Consider the following 25,265-nt stretch of genomic DNA (forward strand, 5'->3'; position numbering starts at 1 on the left):
TAGTCCATTTCAATATCTATTTTTAAATTAGAATTTCTTTTATGATTTAAAGAAAAGTTGATGTCAAAGACTATGTGATCCTAAAATATTGACCAGAATAAACAAAATATAAAATTAAAAAAAACCAAAACTGTGGTTATCACAACTATACATCTAAGTACGTTCATAAAATTGTGAACACAATGAACAGAGAAAAGAATACAACAAGGGTGTTCAACTTGGCTACAGGGATTTTAAGAGTACTCTTTTTACCCTGATAGCTGAAAAACAGCAACAAAATTGGGCTCATTCAGGAAAAACCAGAAAAGTATTGTCTTTGGAAACTGGTAACAGTCCTTTTTAGGAAAAACATCTGTCAGTTTCATGAACAACTCCCAGATAAAACAAAGAGGAAAAAAGTCACACACACGATTCATTCTATTAACACAACCAGCAATACAACCATCGCTCAAACCATGAGGTAGCGACAGTACAAAAAGACTGGCGCGCATATGCACACCCACACATGCTCACAATACGCCAACTACAGAATACACACAGAAAATGCGTTTACAATCTTATTACAGACAAGGAAAAGACCTTTTTTTGTTGTTTAGAAAAGGCATAGAAATGGCCTAGACGTTTTAATAAAATTATAATTAAAACTTGGAAATTAAATTATATATGAATGACTTATTTACTTTTTTCCCCTAGCACTCTGTGTTTGAATGAAATGATCTTGTATTACAACAGAAGGGGAAAGGATTCAAGCGGTGTTTTATCACCAGTCTTAAAATTCCATGGACATGCAGGGTAACTAAGATTTTTCGTAAACTTGGTATTTAAAAGATCATTTCTGAGAGAGTCGTTTCACTGGAAGTGGAAGCTAGAATATGCAGGGTTGAGAAGTGAGGGCGGAGAGAGTAGACCACTTGATAAATTCGGGGTTTGTTATTTTTGCCGCTGTTACTATGACATCACTGGAAAGCTGAAATTACTCCCACTCCGGACCTTACTGAACTCTCGCGATACTAGAGCTCAGTGGAGCGCGAAACGCCGTGGGAGGGGCTGGGGTAAGATCAACCGACTTCCGGCCAGGCCGTTGTCTGGGTGGCGCGGTCGAGTCATCGTTGGGCCTCGCCGCTTCGATCTCCTATCCCTTCCCCCCCACCCCCCGCCCCAGCGCGGGGGGTCGACCAGTCAAGTGGCGCGGGAGGCGTCTCGGATCTTCCCCTTCATTTCGCTGTGGCCAGCTCCCTGGCTCCCCGCGCTGGGGGTCTGGGGTCCTTGGGGGCCCGCGAGGCCCGGTCTGAGGGGCCGGGGCCTACGTGGGCCCGCCGCTGGGCCCCATGAGGCATAGCCTGACCAAACTGCTGGCGGCCTCAGGCAGCGACTCCCCAACGCGCAGCGAGAGTCCGGCGCCGGCCGCGACCTGCTTGCTGCCCCCGGACCTGACCCGGGCGGCGGCGGCTGCAGCGGCGGCGGCGGAGGAGGAAGAGACGGCGGCGGCCGGATCTCCCGGCCGCAAGCAGCCGCGCGGCGACGAGGGCGAGTTGGAGGCCGGGAGGGGGGGCCGCGGCGGCGTGGCCGTGCGCGCGCCCTCGCCCGAGGAGATGGAGGAGGAGGCGATCGCCAGCGTCCCCGGGGAGGAGACGGAGGACATGGACTTTCTGTCCGGGCTGGAACTGGCAGATCTTTTGGACCCCCGGCAACCGGACTGGCACCTGGAGCCCGGACTCAGCTCGCCCGGGCCTCTCTCGTCGTCCGGCGGAGGCTCGGATAGCGGCGGCCTGTGGAGAGGGGACGACGACGACGAGGCCGCGGCTGCCGAGATGCAGCGCTTTTCTGACCTGCTGCAGAGGCTCTTAAACGGCATCGGAGGCTGCAGCAGCGGCAGTGACAGTGGCAGCGGCGAAAAGAGGCGGAGAAAGTCCCCAGGAGGAGGCGCGGGCAGCAGCGGCAACGACAACAACCAGGCGGCGACAAAGAGTCCCCGGAAGGCGGCGGCGGCTGCTGCCCGTCTCAATCGGCTGAAGAAGAAGGAGTACGTGATGGGGCTGGAAAGTCGAGTCCGGGGTCTGGCAGCCGAGAACCAGGAGCTGCGGGCCGAGAATCGGGAGCTGGGCAAGCGTGTGCAGGCACTGCAGGAGGAGAGTCGATACCTACGGGCCGTCTTAGCCAACGAGACCGGACTGGCTCGCTTGCTGAGCCGGCTGAGCGGCGTGGGACTGCGGCTGACCACCTCGCTCTTCAGAGACTCGCCCGCCGGTGACCATGACTACGCTCTGCCCGTGGGAAAGCAGCAGCAGGACCTACTGGAAGAGGACGACTCGGCGGGAGGAGTGTGTCTTCATGTGGACAAGGATAAGGTGTCGGTGGAGTTCTGCTCGGCGTGCGCCCGGAAGGCGTCGTCTTCTCTTAAAATGTAGGGTCAAGTAATCTGCTCTTTATCCGCGTTTACCCCTTTCAACTCCCTTACACCATGTAAAACACCTTAGTGGGACATCTTCACTGGACACATTTCAGAGGAGGAAAACAGTAATATTGAATCTTTAAGTGTTTAGCTAAAAGCATGAATGTGACACTGTAACCAACTCCTAATGATAACATGTGACTATTAAATCTCTCTGACAGTTTCTTTTTTAGGTGATTTCCTTCCTGCCAGGCTCCGTTGTAGGGGTTACAGAACAGTCGTTCCCGCCTCACAACCTGGTAAGGATCCATCTCTTCACGTAACGCTCATGCTCTGCTGCTTAGTCTACTTTAATGGGCAACATCTCAATATGTGTGTGTGTGGAGGTTTTTTGTTTTTGTTTTTTTCTTTTTTCTTTTTTGGAAGGTGGGAGGGGAAATCTAATTTGGGCCCTGTCCACCCTGGAAACAGACTTGTGCTGGTCAATAATGTATTTAAGATGCTTCTTCTGGTTGAAATAGCTGTTAATGTGTCCCCTTGTTCAGACTTGCGTGTACCTAGCTCTTCTGTCCCCAGTGTGGACATGGCCTTGGATGACATCGGTTCCAACTGTACACTGAAAGCTGCTAATAGAGATACAGTTTGGAGACAGTGAAACAGGTGAAGTTGAATGGAAGTTCCGAGTTGTACAAGGTGCAAATTGGAATTCCAATGTTAGAGCAACTTTTTAGAGGCTGACAATAAGTATTTGGGGCTTGCACAAATGTGATAGTTATTTTGCTGGAGATGACAGAAATGTCTTAAATATTTGGGAATGCCATTTAGTTTTCAGAAGGAGATGTAGAAATACAAAGTATTCAGAGTAAAAGATTTTAATATCTCACCATTAGAGAAGTTGGAAATTAACATGCATATCTGTGTTATTGAAGGAGGAGTAATAATGGTTAATGAAATGTTTCTTTGAGGACCAGCACAGTGATTACCTTATCACTGAGTATAAATAAATTGTTAAACACTTTTACTTTTGTTGTATTAAAATTTTAGGTTAAATTTATGTACGATTAGATATTAAAGGTTGTGAAATGTGAATGAAAACGTGTAAAGTGAGGCTTCACAAAGAATCTTACTCTCCTTATTTCAAAGGTCTTTTGTCCTATTTAAAAATAATTTTTAAAGTTGAGTGGTTCTGGCTACTCAAGAACACGATTGACACTTTTTCCAAAGATGGGACATATTCTTCCCTTGAAGTACTGTATTATCCATTGTCTGATTGTATAGATTCAGTTACTGTGTCCTTCAGTGTAAGAGGCATTAAGAAATTCTTTGTGAAACATCACTGGTTGATAAAGTATATACATATTTAGCATCCTTGTTTTTCTTTGTGCTAAAGTGGATACAGCTGTTGGGGCAGAAGAGACGGGACCAGCTGCTGGCCACATTTCCTGCTTTATTTTAAAAGGTAGTATAAGAAATGAGGAAAAAGAGGTAATATCAGGGCTTCTGCTGTCTTTTATTTTAAAATGTTCATAATTAAAAAGTATTTTCCAGCAGTCCAAAGATGTAAGTTATCTTACACATAAAATGTTTTGTTGTTATTTGGTTATAAAAATGGAATCCTTGTTCTTGCACAACTGTAAATGTTTTGTTGCTAGATAACACAATTTGAGACCTAACTTGGTCTCTGGTTTCCAGTGCATTACAGCATATTTTGTAAAATCATCTACTGCACTTGAGCATGAATGGGTAATAGCCAAACTCACAACCTGGAGTGATGAACCTGCTTATACCTAAGTGCAGGAGCAAGCCCCTCACAATGCAGCTGCATGGATTTTTAGTGCCTACTGAATTATATATATATATATATATATATATACACACACACACAAACCAAAAGTAGTTGGAAAAATTATTTGAAATGACTAATTTGTGCTATCTCTATGGAATATGTTAAATGTAGCTTTTTGAAACAGAAGCCTTGAATTGAAATTTAATTAATACTTGAACATTTTGTATATATTTCTTTGTATATAATTTTGTGCAGTACCAATGACAAAAATATGGTGTCATAATAAAACCAGGTTTGTTGATCTTTCAGTTATGGGCTCAAAGAATTTATTCATCTCTAACATGACATTGGAAAATAATGGATGAAAATAGGAAAAATGATTATTGTTAATGCTGACTTTGGGTCTTAAAAGGTTCTGGAAGCAGTAAGTGTGTTTTTCTAAAATACCATTCCCTTGGAATATTTTCTTCCTAATGTCATTGCTTTTCCTGCATTATTTGAAGTTTGGGGCTGGGGAGAAATAGTAGTCAGAGCTTTCTGAATTGGAATGCTTTGAAAATTCTAAGTGTAGATTTTTAGAATGTCATTTTATAAATGGCAGTTTTTGGAAATACTTGAGTAAGAACTTTTGAGAATGGAGATTAGTATCACCTATTTTTAAAGCTGCTTATTTAGGTTACTTACGTTTTAACTGTCTTTTCTTAGTTTCCATTTCATTCTCCTTTTTTTTTTTTTCCCTAATTTTGGTGACTTAGTGATTTTGTCATTTTTTACATCAACTTCATGGTCTTGTTTTTACATGGTATTGCATGTATTTAGGACCTAACAGGGGCTTTAAATAAATTTGATCATATTTATGTGTAAGCACATTTTACTGTAAATGTTTGGGTTTCTGAATTTACAACAGATCTGTTTATTTCAGTATGTAGTAAACAATATCTTAAAGTGTCCGATTCACTACTTGTTAATTAAAAAAGTTATGATTAATATGAAACTGTTGTCTTACTATTTTTAGAAAATTGTGTTCTGAATGATTAGTAGTTGGATAAAGGAGATTTCTGGAATATAATAAGGATTGTTTTGAAATTTTAAGGTTTGGCTCTATTTACTGTAGTGGTTGAAAACAACTTAGTATTTGGGAAACTTTTTTTTTTTTCCCTAATTGCCTCTATGGCAAAATGATGCAGAATTAAAGAGGTAGTTTTTTTTTTTTTTTAATATTTGCCTTCTGATGGTGACAGGAATTCATACATTAATTGAACTAACACATCATATTGACCTCCTATTTCTGTCATATTGACTTACTGTTTCTGCACTTTCTTGACCAGTCCTAACTAAAAAGTCCACATTTGTTAAAATGTCGTCACACCTCTGATATAATCCGACAAAAAGTGTTCAAAATATTTTAAATATTTGTGCATTTTGTAATCACTAAATTAATCTCTCTCTCTTCTCTTTAAACAGCTTAGCAGTGTCTGCAAAAACGAATCTTTTCCTACAACCTGTTAACTGACTGGACTGATGGTAACAAAGTAATTGTGGGAGCCATGTCGGTCAAAAATTTGGCATCTGCTGAAAAAAATGAATGCCATATTCAAGTTCCCAAATTACTTCTGTACTGATTTCACTTTCCAGATTTCACTTTCCAGAAATGGAGATATGAAAAGATTCTCTGGAATCCTTGAAAGACTTAATAGAAATACATGAGACTAAGTTAATTTTGGAACAAAATCATACCCTTTTGTCTTTCATGGGAGTGATACTCAGTTCTTGCATACCTTTTAAAAATTGTAACCATTGGAGAAGAGAATTATAGTATTTCATCAAGGAATAATAGAGTCTTTACACAATCAAGAGCACATTCTGTAGAATTACATTTAGTGGAGTAGAATTACATAAACAGGCCATCAGGGATCACAAAGCATATTATGAGTTTGTATTTATTTCCTGGAACTTGAGAGCTAATCTGAAGTATAGGCTGACCTTGCTGAGTAGAATATAAAAGTTAATGTAAAGTCCTTAACTATAAAGAGTAGTCTTTTTAAATAGATGCATTGATTTGTCTTGTGTATCTGAAAAAATTGATTATGATTAAATATGTGAGTAGTTAATTACAATTCAGGGTAATAGGATGTTTGGATTCTGAGGTTTTGGCTTCTTGAGTTTTCTCTGAGTACTTGACACTTTCTTGAATATTTTGAGGTTTCTAACGGTATCGTAGTTTCTACTGTTATATATTAAAATTTCTCTAGTGTTACGTAAGGGCTTTAGTATTCTGGATGATGGGAGTGTTTTTTTTTTTTGTTTTTATGCGGAATGTGATTGTTTTACTTAATTGAAACATTTTTCCAGTTTATTACAAGTGTGAAAAAACACTCAAAACTCTGGATTGTTTTATTTCATTTCATTGGATTATGTTAATACATTATTTAGTCTGGTCTAGACTGAGTCATTTTATCTTACTGACTCATTGGGAAGTGTGTAGATCAGAGAGGTGGGAGGGGTAGGAGATAGCCAGAATGAATTATCATAACTATACAGTTTAGTTATTGTATGATATTATACAAAATTTATTAAATCCACTGTTGCTTGTAATCTAAGTATATTCAGTGCCTGTGCTGCCAGGCAACAATGAGCATGTGTAGTGGCTTATACTCAACTGATGGATATTCCTACAGTTCCAACAGTATAACTGGTTGTATTTCTACAACCAAAGATTTGGCATTAACACTAGTTCGTGATGATTAATTACTCCTTTGATAGAACAGAGTGGATAACTCACTGATAATGAGTAATTACCTTTAAAAATACATGATTACCTAGTTCAGCATTTTGAAGTTCTAGTTTAAGGTCTCACTAATTTAGTCAGAGTTTTAAGTTAAATAATCTGATGATTCTTAAAAGTTGAGTAGGTACTGAAATACTTTTAAGTGTTTACTTTTTCCCCCAGACTCTTATTAATACAAAGTGTTGAGACCCTCCCAAATGTTTATATTTCTGTATTTTACTGTGTACTTTTTTTCTTCGGAAACCAGGTAGTTAACCCTCTAAGTTAGGGATCAGAAAGGGGAGGGTCTTCCATTAGAAACTTGTAGAATGTTTTGTGTGGCCGGCATAGTATTTTTCATATATTTGAACTTGAATACCTCAATCCTCTGCCTGGCAGTCACTCGTTGTCTTACAATACCAGATAGCTCTCAGCTCTGATCTGTTTGTAGTAAAATGGTCATTTACTTTCAGTTTTGAAATGTAGAAAAATTAAACGAGGTGATTTAAATTTTATTCAGAAAGTAACCATCTTTAGGAATATAAATCATGCAGTATCAGGGAAAAATTGATTTTTAAAAAAATATATAGGTTGGTTAATAGAATTGTTGCTCATGAACTTGCCTTTTTCATTGCTTTGGTTACTGATAATAGTGTTTTTATTCCTACTTTTTTACCTTCCTCAATTTGTACATTCAAGATTTCTTAATTAGAGCCATTTCCCCCAATTTTTAAAAAGAAACCAGTTTACAATCAACTTTAATAATTTTTATAGTTTTGTTGACCCCAGATTATTTTTTGCTGAAAATTATTTCGCTTAATTTTCAATCTAATTTAAAAATGTAGTCACTAATGGTGTTTTGAAAAATTGCGTCATTGGGATAATATGCACAGTTTGATTTTTATTGGTGGCCCAACTTTTCTTTACACTGTGCCTCCAAATGCTATATCTTTGGATACCCACTGCAGTCAGTTTCCTAGACCGTCTGGCTTTTAATGTGCTATAGTTTGGGGTTTACAATGTAATATGAGCCTTCTCTCTTTCATAAAGCCAGATAACTACACCAAGTAAATTGTAAAAGACAGACTTAAATAGTTGGTTTACTATGACTGAACTGAACTATTAAAAGCTCTCTAAGGGTAGTGTTCTTCAGGTCTTAGCTACAAATGACTATTTCCCTAAATTGTAAGGAAGACCACAGCAAGTTTACATGTCATTTACCTGCCCCCATCCAAGTTTTGGTAAAGTAGATTTGTAGCAACAGATGTAAAATAACATTGTCTCTTGCTTATATTGTCCATTTTTACTAATTGGAAAGATGATTTAAAAATATATATGGTAGAGGACGGAGATGTTAGAAAGTAATTCTTTTTGGTTACAGACACATTGTAAACTCTTGTATGGATTTATAGATGGTATTATGGTAGAAGTGTTTCAGCACAAGAAAACAATTTGTACTGAGTTACCAGTTTAGTTGTCAGAGGCTTTTGAATTATCCAGGTTGATTGCGCCATTCTTTTTCTTTAAGGAGTCTAATTTAGTAATATGGATTTCTTATTTTTGAAGTCAGGAGTTTTAATTTTTGCTGTGATAAGTAGAACTCTCCTTTAAATAAAAATGACAGAATGTAAAGTATATAATTTTGGGTCAGAGAGCTTTAAATTTTTTTCTTAATGTTTATTCATTTTTTGAGGGAGAGACAGAGCATGAGTGGAGGAGGAGCAGAGAAAGAGGGAAACACAGAATCTGAAGCAGGTTCCAGGCTCTGAGCTGTCAGCACAGAGCCTGATGTGGGCTTCAAACCCATGAACCGTGAGATTATGACCTAAGCTGAAGTTGGATGCCTAACCAACTGAGCCACCCAGGCACCCCAGGGTCAGAGAGCTTTAAGTAAAGCATATTCATTATAGAAAACTGAGAAAATACAGAAAGGAACCAAAAACAAAAAGAAAAATCACCACTAATTCTCTAACCCAGAGAATATTCATAGTAAAATATAGATTTCTTTTGCCTTGTAATTGGGATCGTTCTATATATAAATTTGTTAGGGAATACATTTTAAGGTACTTGTTGAACATCATCTTTCTGAAATATTTAAAATGAATTTTGAATTTTGTTAATTTTGTTTGAATTTAAAAATATTTAGCTGTACTGCTTTCTTTTCTTTGAGGAGACCCTGAAAGCCTATTTCACTCATGAGGCTGCATTTTCTAGGTAACAAGCTAAATTAAATTCTCCTTTCATGTAATTAAGTAGCATAAGATTATATAACAGATACATCACTATATTTGAAAGGAATAAATAAGATGCTTGTGAATATGTTGTAGGAGGACACTTTATTTGGTAAGATTGGCTTGTTTCATAAGGGAGTGTTAGTCTAGATCCACACTGTTCAGTACTGTAGCCATTACTCACATGTGGCTAAAAACTTTAATTAAAGGTAAAAATGCAGTTTTCCAGTTGCACTAGTTACATCTCAGCCACATAAGGATAGTAGCTAGTTACCATGGTGATTTAGATGCTTTCACTTAAGAAAATAGTTTAAAGAAATGAAATGAAAAGTTTTAGGAAGAGGAATGTAATACGTCACTTAGAAAATTTAAATGATCTGTCTTAGAAAATGAGGAATATTAGATGAGGCTATTTCAGAAAACAAAACCGGGAGCAATAGGAAGAGTGTTCTATTTAAGTGCTACTATTTATGTCAGGTGGTGGGTTAGTCAACTTCCATATATTATATAATACCAATCTTGAGTGAGGTTTCTGTTGAAGAAACTGAGGACCAGAGAGGTTAAGTTGCTCAATTAACACCACACAGCTAAAAAAAAAAAAAAAAAAAAAAAAAGTCTGGGTATGTGACCCCAAAGGGTTATCCCATACTAGATGGAATCTTCAGAGGTAGAATTTGCCTTGATCTTCCAAGAACATAGATTTCCAGAGATAATTAAGATGACTCTTTAAATCGTTAACTCTATCATTCTATCACTGTATTGGCAATATCAACATATCAGCTCCAGCTGAGCCTACCATCTTTAAGAATTGATCCCTCTGTGAGGAAGGTCGTTAAATATGTTCTAAACTTCTATGGATTAATAATACCAATGGAAAGAGTGAATTGGGAAAACGGAAGTGTGAGTAACATTTGCTGTAGTGAACTGATCCTCATCCCTGCCTCCCATTTTCATTCCAGCTTGGATTCTTTATGAGGCCTTCAGTTAAAACTGCTGTAAGGCTATTTTTCCTGTATTATGGACCAAAATATGCTTAATGTAAAGGAGTGGAGCAAGTGAAGTGAAAGAGAACATTGGGCAAATTAAAGAAGTTACACTCTTGTTTAAAGGGATGGCCCTTACTGGTATTCAGCCTTGTGTTGCCTTGTGTAGCCTTAATGTTATCGGTCCCAGAACTGTACCTCATGTGATAAATTAACAAATGTATGTTTATTCATACACTAGACATTTATTCATACATTACAGTTTTATTTTTGTGTACAAAGTTGTTTAACAATCACTGAATTTCTAGGCCAGGTTCAGGTAACTGAAGAGCCTTTATAACTAATTTATATTGTCTAGATCCAAGGTATGCTGCAAACATGGTCTGGAGCAAAATGGGAAATAACATCTTTCTAAAGACAGGCTTAGAAATTCTAGTCCAGTAAGTTAAGATGTTTCCTTTTTCTGGTAGCAAGGCTGACTCATACCTATAAGAAAACATTGAGACAGTTCTCTAGAAAAGACAGTTGTATCAAATGGTACAATATCTATTAATCCCAGAAGTCTTAAGATAAAACTAGTTTAGGTAAAGATTAAGGTAATTCGGTTATTCTCTTTGATGTCATTAGTCTTTAAAACTATACTTTTGGGGGGGCGCCTGGGTGGCGCAGTCGGTTAAGCGTCCGACTTCAGCCAGGTCACGATCTCGCGGTCCGGGAGTTCGAGCCCCGCGTCAGGCTCTGGGCTGATGGCTCAGAGCCTGGAGCCTGTTTCCGATTCTGTGTCTCCCTGTCTCTCTGCCCCTCCCCCATTCATGCTCTGTCTCTCTCTGTCCCAAAAATAAATAAACGTTGAAAAAAAAAAAAAAATTTAAAAAAAACTATACTTTTGGGTTTTTTGACCCTTTATCCACTTTACCTCTGAAGGCTCATATAGCTTATATTGCTAGATATGAATTCATCAGAAAATAACTGCAATATTTGGCTTATAGCTAGCCATTTTGTGATGGAGTTTTTCTTTAATGAGCTCTCATGCTTGGCAGAGTAATGTTTGCAGCTTTGTAGCTGGCATTCAATAAACAAATTAAGGTTATGAACCTATATACCCAAGAGGTATAGTGGCATCAATTTCTAGAACTGTTTTCAAATTCTTGAGAAGTAGTCATTTATATATTTTTGAAGTTTTTCAATGATTATGAGGAAAAAAAAGAATCCTACCTGGCTGCTAGGCCACCATTCACAGGTATAGCCAAGAAAACAGGGTACAGACCACCAAAAACAAGACCAACCAGTCCACCCCGTGTTATGGTACAGGTTTCACAATTCAAATCACCTAGGAAATAAATCAGTTCTAAAATGAAGGTCACGATAGTCAAGCAAACATGATTTTAAAAATGCAAGCTTATCTTAAATGTGTCACAAAGAACTCAATTTTCAGGCAAATACAAATCTACAAGGCATATTAGAAGGTATAATATGTATGGATAACCTAAAATGGCCATGAATAACGAAACCATCTTAGGAAAAATACTCTAATTTGTTTTGAACTTGAATATAATAATCCAGTTTGCACTGCTTCTGCTTTCTGCACTTGTATTGGCAAACCTGAGGTAATCTGTCTTCAGGAAACTTATAACTCATTTTTAAAAAATGATTTGTACTTCATTTTCTGTTTTTATATTATATAGCGTTACTATTTTCATAAAATTCTTTATTCATTTCCAAATTAGTATAAGCCATTTTAAAAACAGAAAGCTAAATTAATAACTTAAGTTTTAGTCTGTTCGGTTCACTGGGTGGTAGGTTTCCCTAGATCTTAAAAATTCTTTCCACAGTGATCATGGGGATTCATGCAAAATATTCATCCAGTTTAAACCAATTTGGAACACTTAAGAGAATTTAAGTGGACTATCTCCCCTCCATCTGACCATCACCTGCAGTAATAATATTTTTATTTGAAATCAGTCAAAAAATTTTCATGATTAGCCATACAGGCATACCTTGTTTTATTATGCTTCATTTTATCATGCTCTGCAGGTAATGCATTTTTTTTTTTAATTGAAGGTTTGTGGCAACTCTGTTTTGCGTAAGTCTGTAGGCACCATTTTCCCAGCAGCATTTGCCCACTTTATGTCTCTGTGTCATATTTTGGTAATTCTCATGACATTTCACACTTTTTCATTATTGTTACATTTGTTATGGTGAATGGTGATCTGTAACCAGTGATTACCACTCATTCAAAGCTTAAATGACAGCAATATTTTTAAGGGACATGCATTGGTTTTTTTTAGACATAATGCTATTGTACACTTTAAACAGACTATAGCATATTGTAAACATAACTTTTATATGCACTGGGAAACCAAAAAATTCTCTGGACTTTGCTAAAACATTCACTTTATTGCAGTAGTCTGGCTAACCTGCAATATCTCCAAGGTATGCTTATACTGAAAGCACTCAGCACATACGGTAAACAATCAAAAGGAAATGAAGTCTCCATATATTTGTAATTCTTGTATATACATTTAGTGCATTGGGAGATTTAATCTATAAAGGGTCTTATTCCCTTCAGTTTTTCCCCCCCTTTTTTCCTCTATACAATTTTTTTGAAAACTAAGGCAGCGGGGTGCCTGGGTGGCTCAGTCGGTTAAGTGTCTGACTTCGGCTCAGGTCATGATCTCACAGTCTGTGAGTTCGAGCCCCACGTCGGGCTCTGTGCTGACAGCTAAGAGCCTGGAGCCTGTTTCAGATTCTGTGTCTCTCTCTCTTTCTGACCCTCCCCCGTTCATGCTCTGTCTCTCTGTGTCTCAAAAATAAATAAACGTTAAAAAAGAAAAAAGAAAACTAAGGAAGCATTTAAAAAAAAATTACACATAGTTCTTTAAGTATTGTGGGAAAGAACTTAGCTAAAGAAAACTATAACTGCTATGAGTGTGCATTTCACTTGCATAGAAGACTAACTTGTTATATGAACTGCCACTTTACACAGGCTAGCAAGTTTCAGTCTTATCCATGCACCGACTAAGATATATTAACCTGGTGTTAATATTTAAGGATTAATGTAAAGTGCAAATAATATATACCAAAGCAAACTCTGGTGATAGTGAAATCGAATTTACCTGTATTCAAAGGTAGATTTACAAAACCTTTGTAAGATGCATGCGCAGTCAAAAATGGGATCACTGCCATTGGTAAGCCAGCAGCTATACGAGCCTGTGTCACGTTTAAGATGCGTCGAAAAAGACTATTTGCTATTAGACCACAGAGAGCAGCATTAAGTCCGATATAAACTGATCCATGTTCAAATAGATTCCTGAATGGTGAGAAAAAAAGAGTAACTTTTTTTGTGTGTGCTGTCCAATAATTCTGGTGTAAACACGACAGAATTATAGGAATAACAGGATACCACATTTATCCCTTAGAGCTCCGTAAAACAAAAACCTTTTAGAATAATGTTTTATGTATAGATTTTTATTCTAAGGTCTTTTGAATTTGTTCAACAATTAAGGATAGAGTGATACATTTAGATCTTGCTGAATGGACTTTGTGATTTTGCATGAGACAGTATAGAAATTTCCCACAACAATGTAACCGGGAAGAGCTTCTGAAGGGTCTTGTGAATGCCTCTTCTTAGGGCTCCCACAATACCCAATACTTAACTCTAGCACAACAGAGGATAAGGTGGATCTATCTTACAAACACTTCTATGTCAGGCTTCCCCACCAGTCTTCAAGTAAATAACTTGAAGATAATGGATACAAAGATATATTTGTCTTGTTTTCAGTAGCACCTGACACCTAAAAGGCATTCATTAAGGTGAAATTAATAGGTTTCCTTTCACTTTACCCTGAAGGATTAGAATCAGGATAGGGAGGTGGAGGAGTACTAATATTTAAGGGATATCCTATGCTAGGTACTTTACAACAACCCACTGAAATAAAGAAGAAATTGATGTTTTGAGCTAGTAAGTGGTAGAATTGGTTTTTAGCCAAGGTATGTATGAATTTTAAAATGCATGTTCTATGCTTTCTTTAGTTTTGGAAAAAATAATACCTAAACTTATTGCTGGATACTGAAAGTACTCCATACTCTTTAGCCTACCACTTTTCTACCACCTGCCTTGCCATCTACAACACAGGCATCAAGCTCTAAAAATTTCTCATTATTTATTTAGCCAGACAACCCACACAATGCCCCCTAATTTCTGTGGTTAACACTCATCTTAAAAAGCTTTCCTAGGAATTCCTAATTGAGCTTCCTACATTGTATAAGGCATTACTTTTCTTACCTGTCCCTCTGCAATCATAATGGTGCTTGTCATTCAATCACTGAGTACCTAGTACACGCAGCAGACTTGATGCTGGAGACAAAAAATTATCTATCTTCTACCTTCAGACATGTGAGCATGAGATAAAACAAGTCTATTGAAATGGTAATGGAAGTATAAGAGAGAGGCAGTTTAGAAACTTAGGGTACACAAGATATATTTAAAAAGTGAGGAGAGCCTAGAGAACCTAACAATAACAGAAAACCCATGAAAGTGAAAGACCTACGTATTTTTGTATTTTTGAATAGCAAAGTTTATGGCCTCCCAAATTTTAATTTCTTATGGTTTAGAGTCACATTTTTTAGTTAATAATTCAGTACAAAACAGTTACTATCTAGCAGCTCCTTTGCAAGTCAGTTTTCCAAGAAAGTGCCTATATTACTAGAAACTCATGACTGTTTGGCAAGACACACACAAAACAACTAGACAACATGAATGAAACAAATGAAATAGAAGATCACAATTAAGTGGCAATGAAATATATGGTACATAAAATTATTCTGTAGATCAGAAAGTGAAGTTTTTGATATTAAAGTTTCACACACCTCAGGACTTTTCAAATACCTATTAAACATATCTAATGATAATGCAAGACCAGGTGAGGATTCAAACTTAAGAGAACAAGGATAAGAAAATAGGAATGGGAAAAATATGAAATAAGTCAAAGATAAGGAGACACTGTCATCTGCCCTGTTCAGATGTCAATGCCTGAGAGCAATTTTTACTTCCAAATTAAAGCTTACTTACTATGCAGTTCCAGCTTACTTCCCCACTGTTTCTGCACTTACTTGGTGAAAGTCCCAGTGAGATAGCCTGCTCTTTTCAAAGCTGCCACCACCTATTATGTCAGTCTTTCTGGCTCTCTACCTTACTGAGCTGGAAACATGGACACAGGCCATTTATTGCTTGAAAAGTTCTGTTACCTCCCTCAGGAGAACAACAAAAGGACGTACAATGTGTGTGTGTGGTGGGGGAAGAGCTGTAGGATAGAAAGCTTATGAAATCTCACCAAGTTCTTATTGCTGCCCTTGGTCTATAGGTTCTCTCTTGTTGGGCTAAGTAGCAGCAAGACTGGAATTTACTCAAGAATGTATCTGGAATTTACTCCAAAATGTATTTCAAATCCACCTTTTTCATGTCCAATGACCCCACCCCTACCATCACCACCTACCAACATTACTATACCAGTTTTCTTACTGGTCTTAAATTTCTCTCCTACCTTAAATCTAGTTCCCCAAAGCAACTGGAATGTTCTTTAGAAATGTTAGCTGGATCACATCATTCCCTGCTTAGAACTCTTCCTGTTCCTTCAATCTTATGCCCACTTCCCTGTTTTTCAGTAATACTGGTTCCTCAGGTATGATCAACATTTTGCCATCTTGTGGCCTAGGCATATGCCATCCCCTCTGCCTAAGATACTGTGTCTCTCTCCTCCCTAGGCTGGCTCGCCTTCATGCTTTCTGGTCTCATAATTTCTCTTTAAATGGAACCTATTCAGAGAGGTCTTCTTGCTATAGAAATGCACTATTCAGTGCTGTCTTCAGAGATACTCTGTTTCCTATATAGCCTTTTTCTATTTAATAATACAGATCTTTAAGCCATGATCTCATTTCTCTGGCATTTCTTGTCATGTGTGTCACATGGCACTCTCTTGGACTGTAAAACATAGTTCTAGAAATAAACTGACAAGACAATTTAAAAGCCATCTTAAAGGTCTATTATTTAGATGAGTCTATAAATGTTCACATCTGACTATACTCTTACCCAAATGGAAAAACTGAGCACTATCATATAATTAGATATGTCCAAAGGCATGAATTCTAGCCTTAACTTCAAGCAAAATAGTTAACCTCTCCTGGTCTTGGGTTTTCTCAGTAAGGCAAGAAAAAGAACTCCGTTTCCTTCTGACATTTTATGTTTATATTTAAATCAAATAAATGTGAGATAATGAACGAATGACGAAAATCCACCTGGTAAAAGATATTTTTAAATTAAATTTAAATTACCTTTCTGCTTCTGGGAGGTGGTTAATTTTTCTGGTTATGATATTGAAAATTAAGTCTTCCTTGACAGTATCATCTGGTTCATGATTTTTCATCTTGAGCCTTAAAAAATTAAAATATTTCTCAATAATATGTATCTATAGAAAAACAACAAAAAGGCTTATAAAAATCTTTATAAATACCATAAATATTTAATTAAAAACTTAACTATAGCTTGAATTCATAATCTGAAAAATCAATGCATACACACCATACCAAAAAATATATTCTAAGTGAAATAGAATCAGAACATGAAAAGCAACCCATAAAGCTTCTAGGAAATACAGAATAGCTTTATAATCCTTAAAATATTTCTGAATTTGTAAACAGCACTAAACATAACACCTAAAGCTAACATTAAGCCAATATTAACTGATTAAAATTAAGAACTTGGGTTGATCAATAGCTACTATAAAGATAAGCCAGTCTGGGAGAAAATGTCTGCAATATAACTGACAGAGGAGCAGTTAGTACCCAGAATATGTAAAGAAGTGCATATATCAAGAAAAAGGCAAGCAACCCAATAGAAAAGTTGGCACAAGGTTTGAACAGGTACTTTCACAAAGAGGGAAGCAAACAGCCAATAAATATGAAAATATGTTTAACCTCATTATAAAAAATTAAAACCACCATGAGATATCAGTCTGTACCTGGGTTGGCTAAATTAAAACCTCACAATTTCAATTACTGGCAAAAATGCTGGGTAACTGGAACTCTCATATGCCACTGGTCAAAGTGTACACTGTACCCACTTTGGATACAACCACTTTAGAATAAAGAATTTGGTATTGTTTAGTAGGTAGAAGAAACATATAATCAATTTCACTTTCAGGTATACCCTAAAGTAGAAATCTGCACACTTTCTCTGAAGGGCCAGCTAGTAATGTAGAGTAGGGGGATGGTGAAATATGAGTATTAGCCTGAAGATTTAGCTCATTAAACAAGATTTCAAGGTAGCAGAGTTCAAAGCAAAAGTTCAGAAATAACAGGAAAATACAACACAGTTTTATGAAATTAGATTTTTGTTATACATTTGCTACGAGATTAATTTACAACACTGATTTCTTGCTGGGTACCTGTTAGATATAAGACCTCATTTGGAACATGTTGAGTGAAATGAAATTTCATATCCCTAGATTTAAAATTAATAAGTACAATATAGACTTAGAAATTTACATCTAGTTTCCTGGACACAAACTTTTTGAGGGTCTTGGTTATAGTACCATGACAGACACCATCTCTGACCTACAGGAACTTTGAATAATTCTGTTTATGTGCTGGAGGCGCACGTGTGTTGTGTGGATAGATATATAAATTCAGTATATACAGAGAAATTTGGGGCGCCTGGCTGGCTCAGTCGGTTAAGCCACCGACTTCAGCTCGGGTCGTGATCTCGCTGTTCCTGAGTTCAAGACCCCTCTGCGCTGACACCGCAGAGCCTGGAGCCTGTTTCAGATTCTGTCTCCCTCCCTCTCTGCCCCTCCCCCGCTCACGCTCTGTCTCTCCTTCTAAAATAGGTATTATAAAAAAAATCTAAAAAATGTACTGAGAAAGTGTACGATGTATAGTTCTGAAATAAATTGTTTCCTTATAAAGTCCAGCCTGCTGCTGGACTAGTTTTCTATTTTATGCTCTGCATATTGACGAGGTTCCGAGTTCTGTGAACTAGCTTTTTCTAATATGTGGCTATTAAAAGTCTTCCTTAATTCAAAAAAGTTCTGCCATAGTAGCCTGCAGTAGGCCTTTGTATCTGCGTTACTAACAATAAATCCAGGGGTGCCTGGCTGCTCAGTCCGAAGAGCATGCGACTCTTGATCTCGGGGGTCCTCAGTTCAAAGAGCATGCGACTCTTTTGATTTCGGGGGTCGTGAGTTTGAGCCCCACTTTGGGTGTAAAGATTACTTTCAAAAAATTTTTTAATAAAATAAAAACAAAAACACAATGAATCCAAGTCCAAAACAATGTCACCTTTAAATCCTACAAACATTTTTAAAAGCTTTTGCCTTAGCTATCTCACATCCCTCAGGATAGCTCTTAGATAGGCAAAGGGCCAAGTGGGGCCTCTGAAAATTAAGTTAGGCCAGGGTCACCCTGGCTATTAGCAGTAAAGCCAGGATTAAATTCAAACGCAGACTTTTTTTTTTTTTTTTTTTCTATTAGCTTAATTTAAATATAAGGTCTTTTCTTCTAGGATGTAAAGTGAAGAGACGGTAGGCGTCGTCTCCCCTCCTCCCTCTTCCGACCCAGTCAGTGGATCTCATTCCCGCGCTGCAGGTGAGCGGCACGTCACCGCGCTGTACCTCTCTTGGTACCCGAGCATTTACTGTACCCTTTCCCCAGAATGCCATTACCTTATGCTCTGCTCACAACCCTCCTCGGCACGCTGGGGTTCACGACAACCTTTGCTCAACTAGCCTGAACGCAGCCATCTTTGGCTGACACGTGACTCGGGTCAGGCAGGCGCCGGGTCGCGGGCGCTGATTGGGCTTCCAGCACAGAGGTTGCCTGCAGTAGTAACTTCCTGCTGGGGGAGTTCAGCCGAGGGAAGTGGTGGGCCGCTGAGGGAGGAGTGGGTTTTCGGCGAGCGCGGAGGTTACTTGTTAACAACCTATATCCTCCGCCTTCCAGGACAGAGTCTGTGGAAATTGTGCGATTTCGGTATCAGAGTGACCGTAATGCTTCTCCTTTCACTGAAAACCTACCTTGGACACATTACTTCAGTTCCTGGCCAATAGAGCCAACCTCATGTGTTGAGATAGGGTATATAGAAAACTGCACAGCCCTTGGCATGCTATAGGTAGTTAAAAGAAGCTGAGATTTCTTGGCTCCATCGGTTTTTTATTCTCCCTTGAATCTTAAGTTCCCGTGCTACGTTGTGATCTGGTTAAATGTTCCACCACAGTCTGAGCACCTCAAGAGCAAGCGAGAGTTTTTTTTTTTTTCTGAGGATCTCTGGTGCCCTGCTGAGGACTGCTTATAAAAAAAAAAAAAAGGGTTGGGTGAATTATGGTGAAAGAAAAACTAGAGAGTGAGAAAGCTAGTGGCTTCGTAAGTCAGAACAATTGAGAACCAAAGTCTTGGACCAAGCCTCTGAAGACCTCTCAGTTCTCATCTCCATTGGTTCTTTTCTCATCTATAAAACAGGAGGGGAAATAATACTCTCCTTGATTATTTTGTAAAGTTGTGAGGATCCTATAAAAGTGCTTGCCAAGGTTGCTTTGGAAATGACTGAGCTTTATCAAGGAGAAAGAGGTATTCAAAATAAAGAGGGAAAATTTCATTGGCGACGTGAGCAGGAGAAGAGCGCCCAAAACTCCTTTGGCTGGGAGGAATTTATCCAATGTCAAATCGTCGCTGGTCAATAAACCAGAAAATTAAAACAGGTCCTCAGATTCCAAGCCAAAAAGCCAGTATACTCCTCACCTGGAAAGTTTCCTAGGTAAAAGTCAGAGACAGTTTGAGAAAACCAGCTTAAGATTCTAACCATAACGTCTGTTCGCACGCGTGAGTGCGTGCGCAAGTGACTACTTTGTCTCCATTCTATACTCATTCAAATTTAATTTTTAACGGTTTTAAGCTAATTTTAAAATCTATAAATATTCGTGCTGTACAGTATCTGCAGCATGCCATTCTGAAGTAATAAAAGCAATTTAGTAATTGAGATTTTATTTAAAAAATCAGTTCTTCACAAGAAGAAACGTCCATTTCATCTAAATTCTCAAATTATTAGCTTAAATTGTTTACTATATTTTCTTATTAGCCTTTAAGTCTGTAGAATGGGTAGTGAGATCACATTTCTCTTGATATCTGTCATTTGTGTCTTCTCTTTTTTTGAGTTTCTGGTCAATCTGGCTAATGGTTGGTTTGATCTTCTCAAGTAACCGGATTGTTTTTTCTTTTTTAAATTTCATTGTGGTTTTTTTTTTTTTTTTTTTTTGGGTTGTTTTTTTTGTCTTCAATTTGATTGTTTTGTACTTTGATCTATATTATTTGTTTTCTTCTTCCTACCTGGGATTTAGTTGCTCCTCTATTTATAATTTTTTTTAATTAATTTATTTATTTTGAGGAGCAGGGGAGGGACAGAGGGACAGAGAATCCCAAGCAGGCTCACACCAGCAGCACAGAACCTGTAATGGGGCTCCAACCCACTAACATGATATCATGACCTGAGCTGAAATCAAGAATCCGGGGTTTATCTCCAAATTCTTTAGGAAGGAGCTGAGGTCATTTGAAGTGAGATCTTTCCCCCACCCCCAACATATGTGTTTAGTGCTATGAATTTCCCTCCAAGTACTGCTTTAACTGTATCCCACATATTTTGAAATGTTTATCATTTTAATTTGGTTCAAAACACTTTCTTTTTTTAATTTTTTAAAATGTTTATTTATTTTTGAGAGAGAGACAGAGAGATAGAGTGTGAGTGGGGAGGGGAATTCAGAGAAGGAGACACCAAATCTGAAGCAGGCGCCAGGCTCTGAGCGTCAGCACAGAGCCCGATGTGGGGCTCGAACTCAAGAACTGAACCATGAGATCATGACCTGAGCCAAAGTTGGATGCTTAAACGACTGAGTCAGCCAGGAGACCCTGGTTCAAAACACTTTCTAATTTCTCTTCGCTTTTTTTCTTTTATCCATGAGTTATTTAGAAGTATGTTTATTAGTTTTCTAATAGTTCCAATTCTCCATGTACCTTTCTGTTAATATGTCTAATTCAATTCCATTGTGGTCACAGAATATACTTTGTATGATTTAGATCCTTTAAATTTTATTGATATTTATAGCCCAGATTCTGGTCCATGTTGATAAATGTTCCATGTTTGATTGAAAATAATGTATATGCTGCTGTTGTTGTGCCAAGTGTTCTAAAACATCAGTTATCACAAATTGGTTGATAGCATTGTTTAAGACTTTTTATCCTTTCTGAATTGCTACCAACTTGTTCTATCAATTACTGAGAGGTTAATGAAATCTCCAACTATTATGGAAATTTTCCTATTGTTCCTTTCAATTCTATCAGTTCTTGCTTCATGTGTTTTGAAGTTCCATATTATATGAATAAATATTTAGGATAAATTGATCCCTGTATAACTATGAAATGACCTTCTTAATACTTGGTAATATCTTTTACTTTGTAATTCACTTTGTTTAATATTAATATAGCTACTGCAGTAACTTTTTAAAATTAGTATAAATATGACATAGCTTTCCCCATCCTTTTGCTTTTTAACCTACTTGTGTCTTTGTACTTAATGCAGGCTTTATAGGCAGGAGATAATTGGATTTTTAAAATCTAAATTGACAATTTCTGACTTTTAATGAAGGGGGGTGGTTAGGCCATTTGTATTTAATATGATTTTTATATCCCAGGGTTTAAAATATATCACCTTGAAATCTGTTTTCTATTTCTTCCATCTGTTCTATGTCCCCCTTTTCTTTCTGCTTTTGTTTGTTTTGACTAATTGAATATTTTTTATTACATTTTATTCATTTACTGGCCTATTACCTACAGTTCTTTTTAAAAATTGCAATGATTGCTTTAGCATGTATAGTACTGTATACACCTGTTTTAGTTTCCTCAGGCTACTATAAGAAAGTACCAGAAACTGGGCAGCTTACAACAACAAGTTTATTTGCTCACTGTTTTGGAGACTAGAAGTCTGAAATCAATGTATTGGCAGGGTTGGTTCCTACTGGAAGTGTTGAAGGACAATTTGTTCCATGCTTCTCTCCTAGCTTCTGGTGTTTGCTGGCAAACCTTGATGTCTCTGGTCAATGCATTGCTCCAATTTCTTCTGTATTCACATGGCATCTATCCCTGTGTCTTTGTGCCTTCACAGGGTCTTTTCCCCTCTGTGTGTGCCTATGTACCCAAATTTCTCTAGTCTAATGAAAATGCTAGTCATTCATTAAGGGCCCACCCTAATCCAATATACCTCATCTTAACTTGATTACATCTGCAAAGACCCTGTTTCCAAATAAGGATGCATTCACAGGTACTGAGGATTAGAACTTGCAAATATATTTTGGAGGGACACAATTAAACCTGCAACATCTTTAACTTATCACAACCTATCTTCAAGTAATATTATACCATTTTATGTATGATAAAAGAATGTTACAACAGTATACTTTTCTTTATTTTTTCTTGGTCTTTTTGTTATTATCATACATTTACTTCTAAGTATGTTATAAACAACACAATACATGGTTATTTTTTGTTTATTTCAATGGTCATTTGTCTTTGAAAGCATTTTTTTTAATGTTTATTTGTTTTTGAGAGAGAGAGTGAGCACACACATAAGCTGGGGAGGGGTGGCACACAAGCCAGGGATGGTGGTGCAGAGAGGGAGACACAGAATCCAAAGCAGGTTTCAGGCTCTGAACTGCCAGCATAGAGCCCAATGCGGGGCTCGAACTCACAAGCCATGAGATCATGACCTGAACTGAAGTTGAAGGCTCAATGGACTGAGCCACCCAGGTTTCCCTGAAAACACTTTTAAAACTAAGAAAATTTACCTTTATCCACATATTTTCCATCTGTAGTACTCTTCATTCTTTTTATTTATTTTTATTTATTTATTTTATTTTATTTTTATTCATTTATTTAGCCTTTTAATTTTATTTTTTATTATAAAATATGTAAATGTTTGAAGACAAAAATTGGGAATTACTATTGGTAATTAGTTGCACATATAGTAATAATTAATTGGAATCAAAATATTACATTTCAAAGTATGATATTCAAATTATGATAAGCATATCCTTATCAAAACTGTTAATTTATTTTTTTTAATTTTTATTTAGATTCCAGTTAACATGCAGTGTAATATTGGATTCAGAAGTAGAATTTAGTGATTCATCACTTACATATAACACCCAATGCTCAACACAAGAGCCCTCCTTAATACCCCTTCATTCTTTTTTTTTTTAAATTTTTTTTTCAACGTTTATTTTATTTTTGGGACAGAGAGAGACAGAGCATGAACGGGGGAGGGGCAGAGAGAGAGGGAGACACAGAATCGGAAACAGGCTCCAGGCTCTGAGCCATCAGCCCAGAGCCTGACGCGGGGCTCGAACTCACGGACCGCGAGATCGTGACCTGGCTGAAGTCGGACGCTTAACCGACTGCGCCACCCAGGCGCCCCCCTTCATTCTTTTTATAGATATTCCATTTGGTATCATTTTCTTTCTATTGTCATTTCTTAGAATGCAAATCTTCTGGTAGTGAATTCTCTCACATTTTTCCAACTCTAAAAAGTATTTAACCTTAGTTTTAAAATTGTGGTAAAAAACACATAACATCAAATTTACCATGTTAACCATTTAAAAATGTTTGGTTCAGTAATGTTAAGTATATTCAGTGTTATGCAACAGATCTCTATATTTTTTCTTATTTTTTAGATTTTTTAATATTTTTATTGTATTTTTGAGAGAGAGAGACAGAGTGTGAGTGGGGGAGAGGCAGAGAGAGAGAGGGAGACACAGAATGTAAAGCAGGCTCCAGGCTCTGAGCTGTCAGCACAGTGCCTGACGCAAGGCTTGAACCCATGAACTGTGAGACCATGACCTGAGCTGAAGTCAGATGCTTAACTGACTGAGCCACCCAGGAGCCCCTATAATTTTTTCTCTACTGAAGCTCTATACCCACTTAATACTAATTACTCCTCTCCACTCCTCTCAGCCTTTGGTAAACACCTTTCTACTTTCTGTTTCTTTGGGTTTAGCTACTTTAGATACTTCATATGAGTGGAATCATACTTTATTTGTTCTTTTGTGACTGGCTTATTTTATTTAGTAAATTTCCATCCATTCTGCAGCATGTTACAGGATTTACTGCTTTTTAAAGAATGCATAATATTATGGAGCACCTGGGTGGCTCAATCAGTTAAGCATCTGACTTTGGTTCAGGTCACGATCTCACAGTTCTGTGAGTTTGAGCCCTGCATCTGATGAGCTGAAGCCCCATCTTGGGTGTGCCCCACTTCTGTCTCTCTCTCTCTCTCTCTCTTTCTCTGCCCCTTGTGGGGTTCTCTTTCTCCCCATCTCTCTCTGCCCCTCACTCACTTGCTCCCTCTCTCTCTCAAAAAAATGAAAAAGAATGAATAATATTCCAAGTATGTATATGTAGGTACCACATTTTCTTTATCCATTTATTCAATCATGAACATTGGATTGTTTCATCACTTGGCTATTGTGAGTAATGCTACAAAGAACATGGGTGTGCAAATATCATTTCAAGCCTCTGCTTTGAATGCTATTGTATACATACCCAGCAGTGAGATTATTGGATCATGTGGTATTTCTATTTTTATTTTTTTGAGGAATTGCCATACTGTTTTCCATGATGGCTGCACCATCTTACACTCCTACCAGCATGGCACAAATGTTCCAACTTTTCCATTTCCTTGTCAGCACTTATTTTTTTGTTCTTTTGATAGTGGCCATCCTGATGAGTGTGAGAGGGTATCTCATAGTGGTTTTACTTTGCATGCCCCTGATGATTTGTGACGTTGAGCATCTTTTTGTGTGCTTATTGGCCATTTGTGTATATTCTTTAGGAAAATGTCTGTTGAAGTCATTTGTCATATATTAATTGGATTTATTTTGTTTTGCACAGGCTTTTTTTGTTTCTGTGCTTTGATGTCATAGCCAAGAAATTATTGCCAAATCCAATGTACTGAAGTTCATTTTTCTATGTTTACTTCTAGGAGTTGTGTAGTTTTTGGTCTTTAATCACATTT

At 37.5% G+C, this 25,265-nt stretch overlaps 2 protein-coding genes across 13 annotated transcripts; one reads left to right on the plus strand and one right to left on the minus strand.

Annotated features, from left to right (window-relative positions):
- Positions 1–1,056: 1,056 nt before the first annotated feature.
- On the plus strand, positions 1,057–8,580 carry CREBZF (CREB/ATF bZIP transcription factor). 12 transcript variants are annotated; one of them, XM_045483767.1, is made up of 5 exons: positions 1,057–2,404; positions 2,614–2,691; positions 2,938–3,052; positions 3,783–3,851; positions 5,643–8,580. In XM_045483767.1, exons 1-2 carry the CDS (start codon positions 1,329–1,331, stop codon positions 2,627–2,629), a joined length of 1,092 nt encoding a protein of 363 aa, XP_045339723.1. In that variant the 5' UTR covers positions 1,057–1,328; the 3' UTR covers positions 2,630–2,691; positions 2,938–3,052; positions 3,783–3,851; positions 5,643–8,580. The 12 variants fall into 12 exon arrangements, with proteins under 12 accessions (XP_045339723.1, XP_045339717.1, XP_045339722.1 ...); XM_045483761.1 differs by lacking the exon at positions 2,938–3,052 and adding an exon at positions 4,488–4,602; XM_045483766.1 differs by lacking the exon at positions 5,643–8,580 and adding an exon at positions 4,488–5,172.
- Positions 8,581–10,403: 1,823 nt separating this feature from the next.
- On the minus strand, positions 10,404–19,007 carry TMEM126A (transmembrane protein 126A). Its single transcript, XM_045483772.1, has 5 exons — positions 18,877–19,007; positions 16,490–16,588; positions 13,276–13,469; positions 11,375–11,489; positions 10,404–10,645 (listed from the first exon to the last, which is right to left on the minus strand). Exons 2-5 carry the CDS (start codon positions 16,579–16,581, stop codon positions 10,453–10,455), a joined length of 594 nt encoding a protein of 197 aa, XP_045339728.1. The 5' UTR covers positions 16,582–16,588; positions 18,877–19,007; the 3' UTR covers positions 10,404–10,452.
- Positions 19,008–25,265: the final 6,258 nt, after the last annotated feature.

Source organism: Leopardus geoffroyi, chromosome D1 (assembly GCF_018350155.1).
Source record: "Leopardus geoffroyi isolate Oge1 chromosome D1, O.geoffroyi_Oge1_pat1.0, whole genome shotgun sequence".
In the NCBI taxonomy this organism is placed as follows: domain Eukaryota; kingdom Metazoa; phylum Chordata; class Mammalia; order Carnivora; family Felidae; genus Leopardus; species Leopardus geoffroyi.

Excerpts from the sequence above, each read along its gene's own strand:
- CREBZF (XM_045483767.1), top strand. The coding sequence starts at position 1,329 with ATGAGGCATAGCCTGACCAAACTGCTGGCGGCCTCAGGCAGCGACTCC.
- TMEM126A (XM_045483772.1), bottom strand. The coding sequence starts at position 16,581 with ATGAAAAATCATGAACCAGATGATACTGTCAAGGAAGACTTAATTTTC. Across the intron at positions 13,470-16,489 it reads CACCTCCCAGAAGCAGAAAG|GAATCTATTTGAACATGGAT; the intron begins GTAATTTAAATT and ends CTCACCATTCAG. Across the intron at positions 11,490-13,275 it reads AAATCTACCTTTGAATACAG|GTGATTTGAATTGTGAAACC; the intron begins GTAAATTCGATT and ends TTTATTTCCTAG.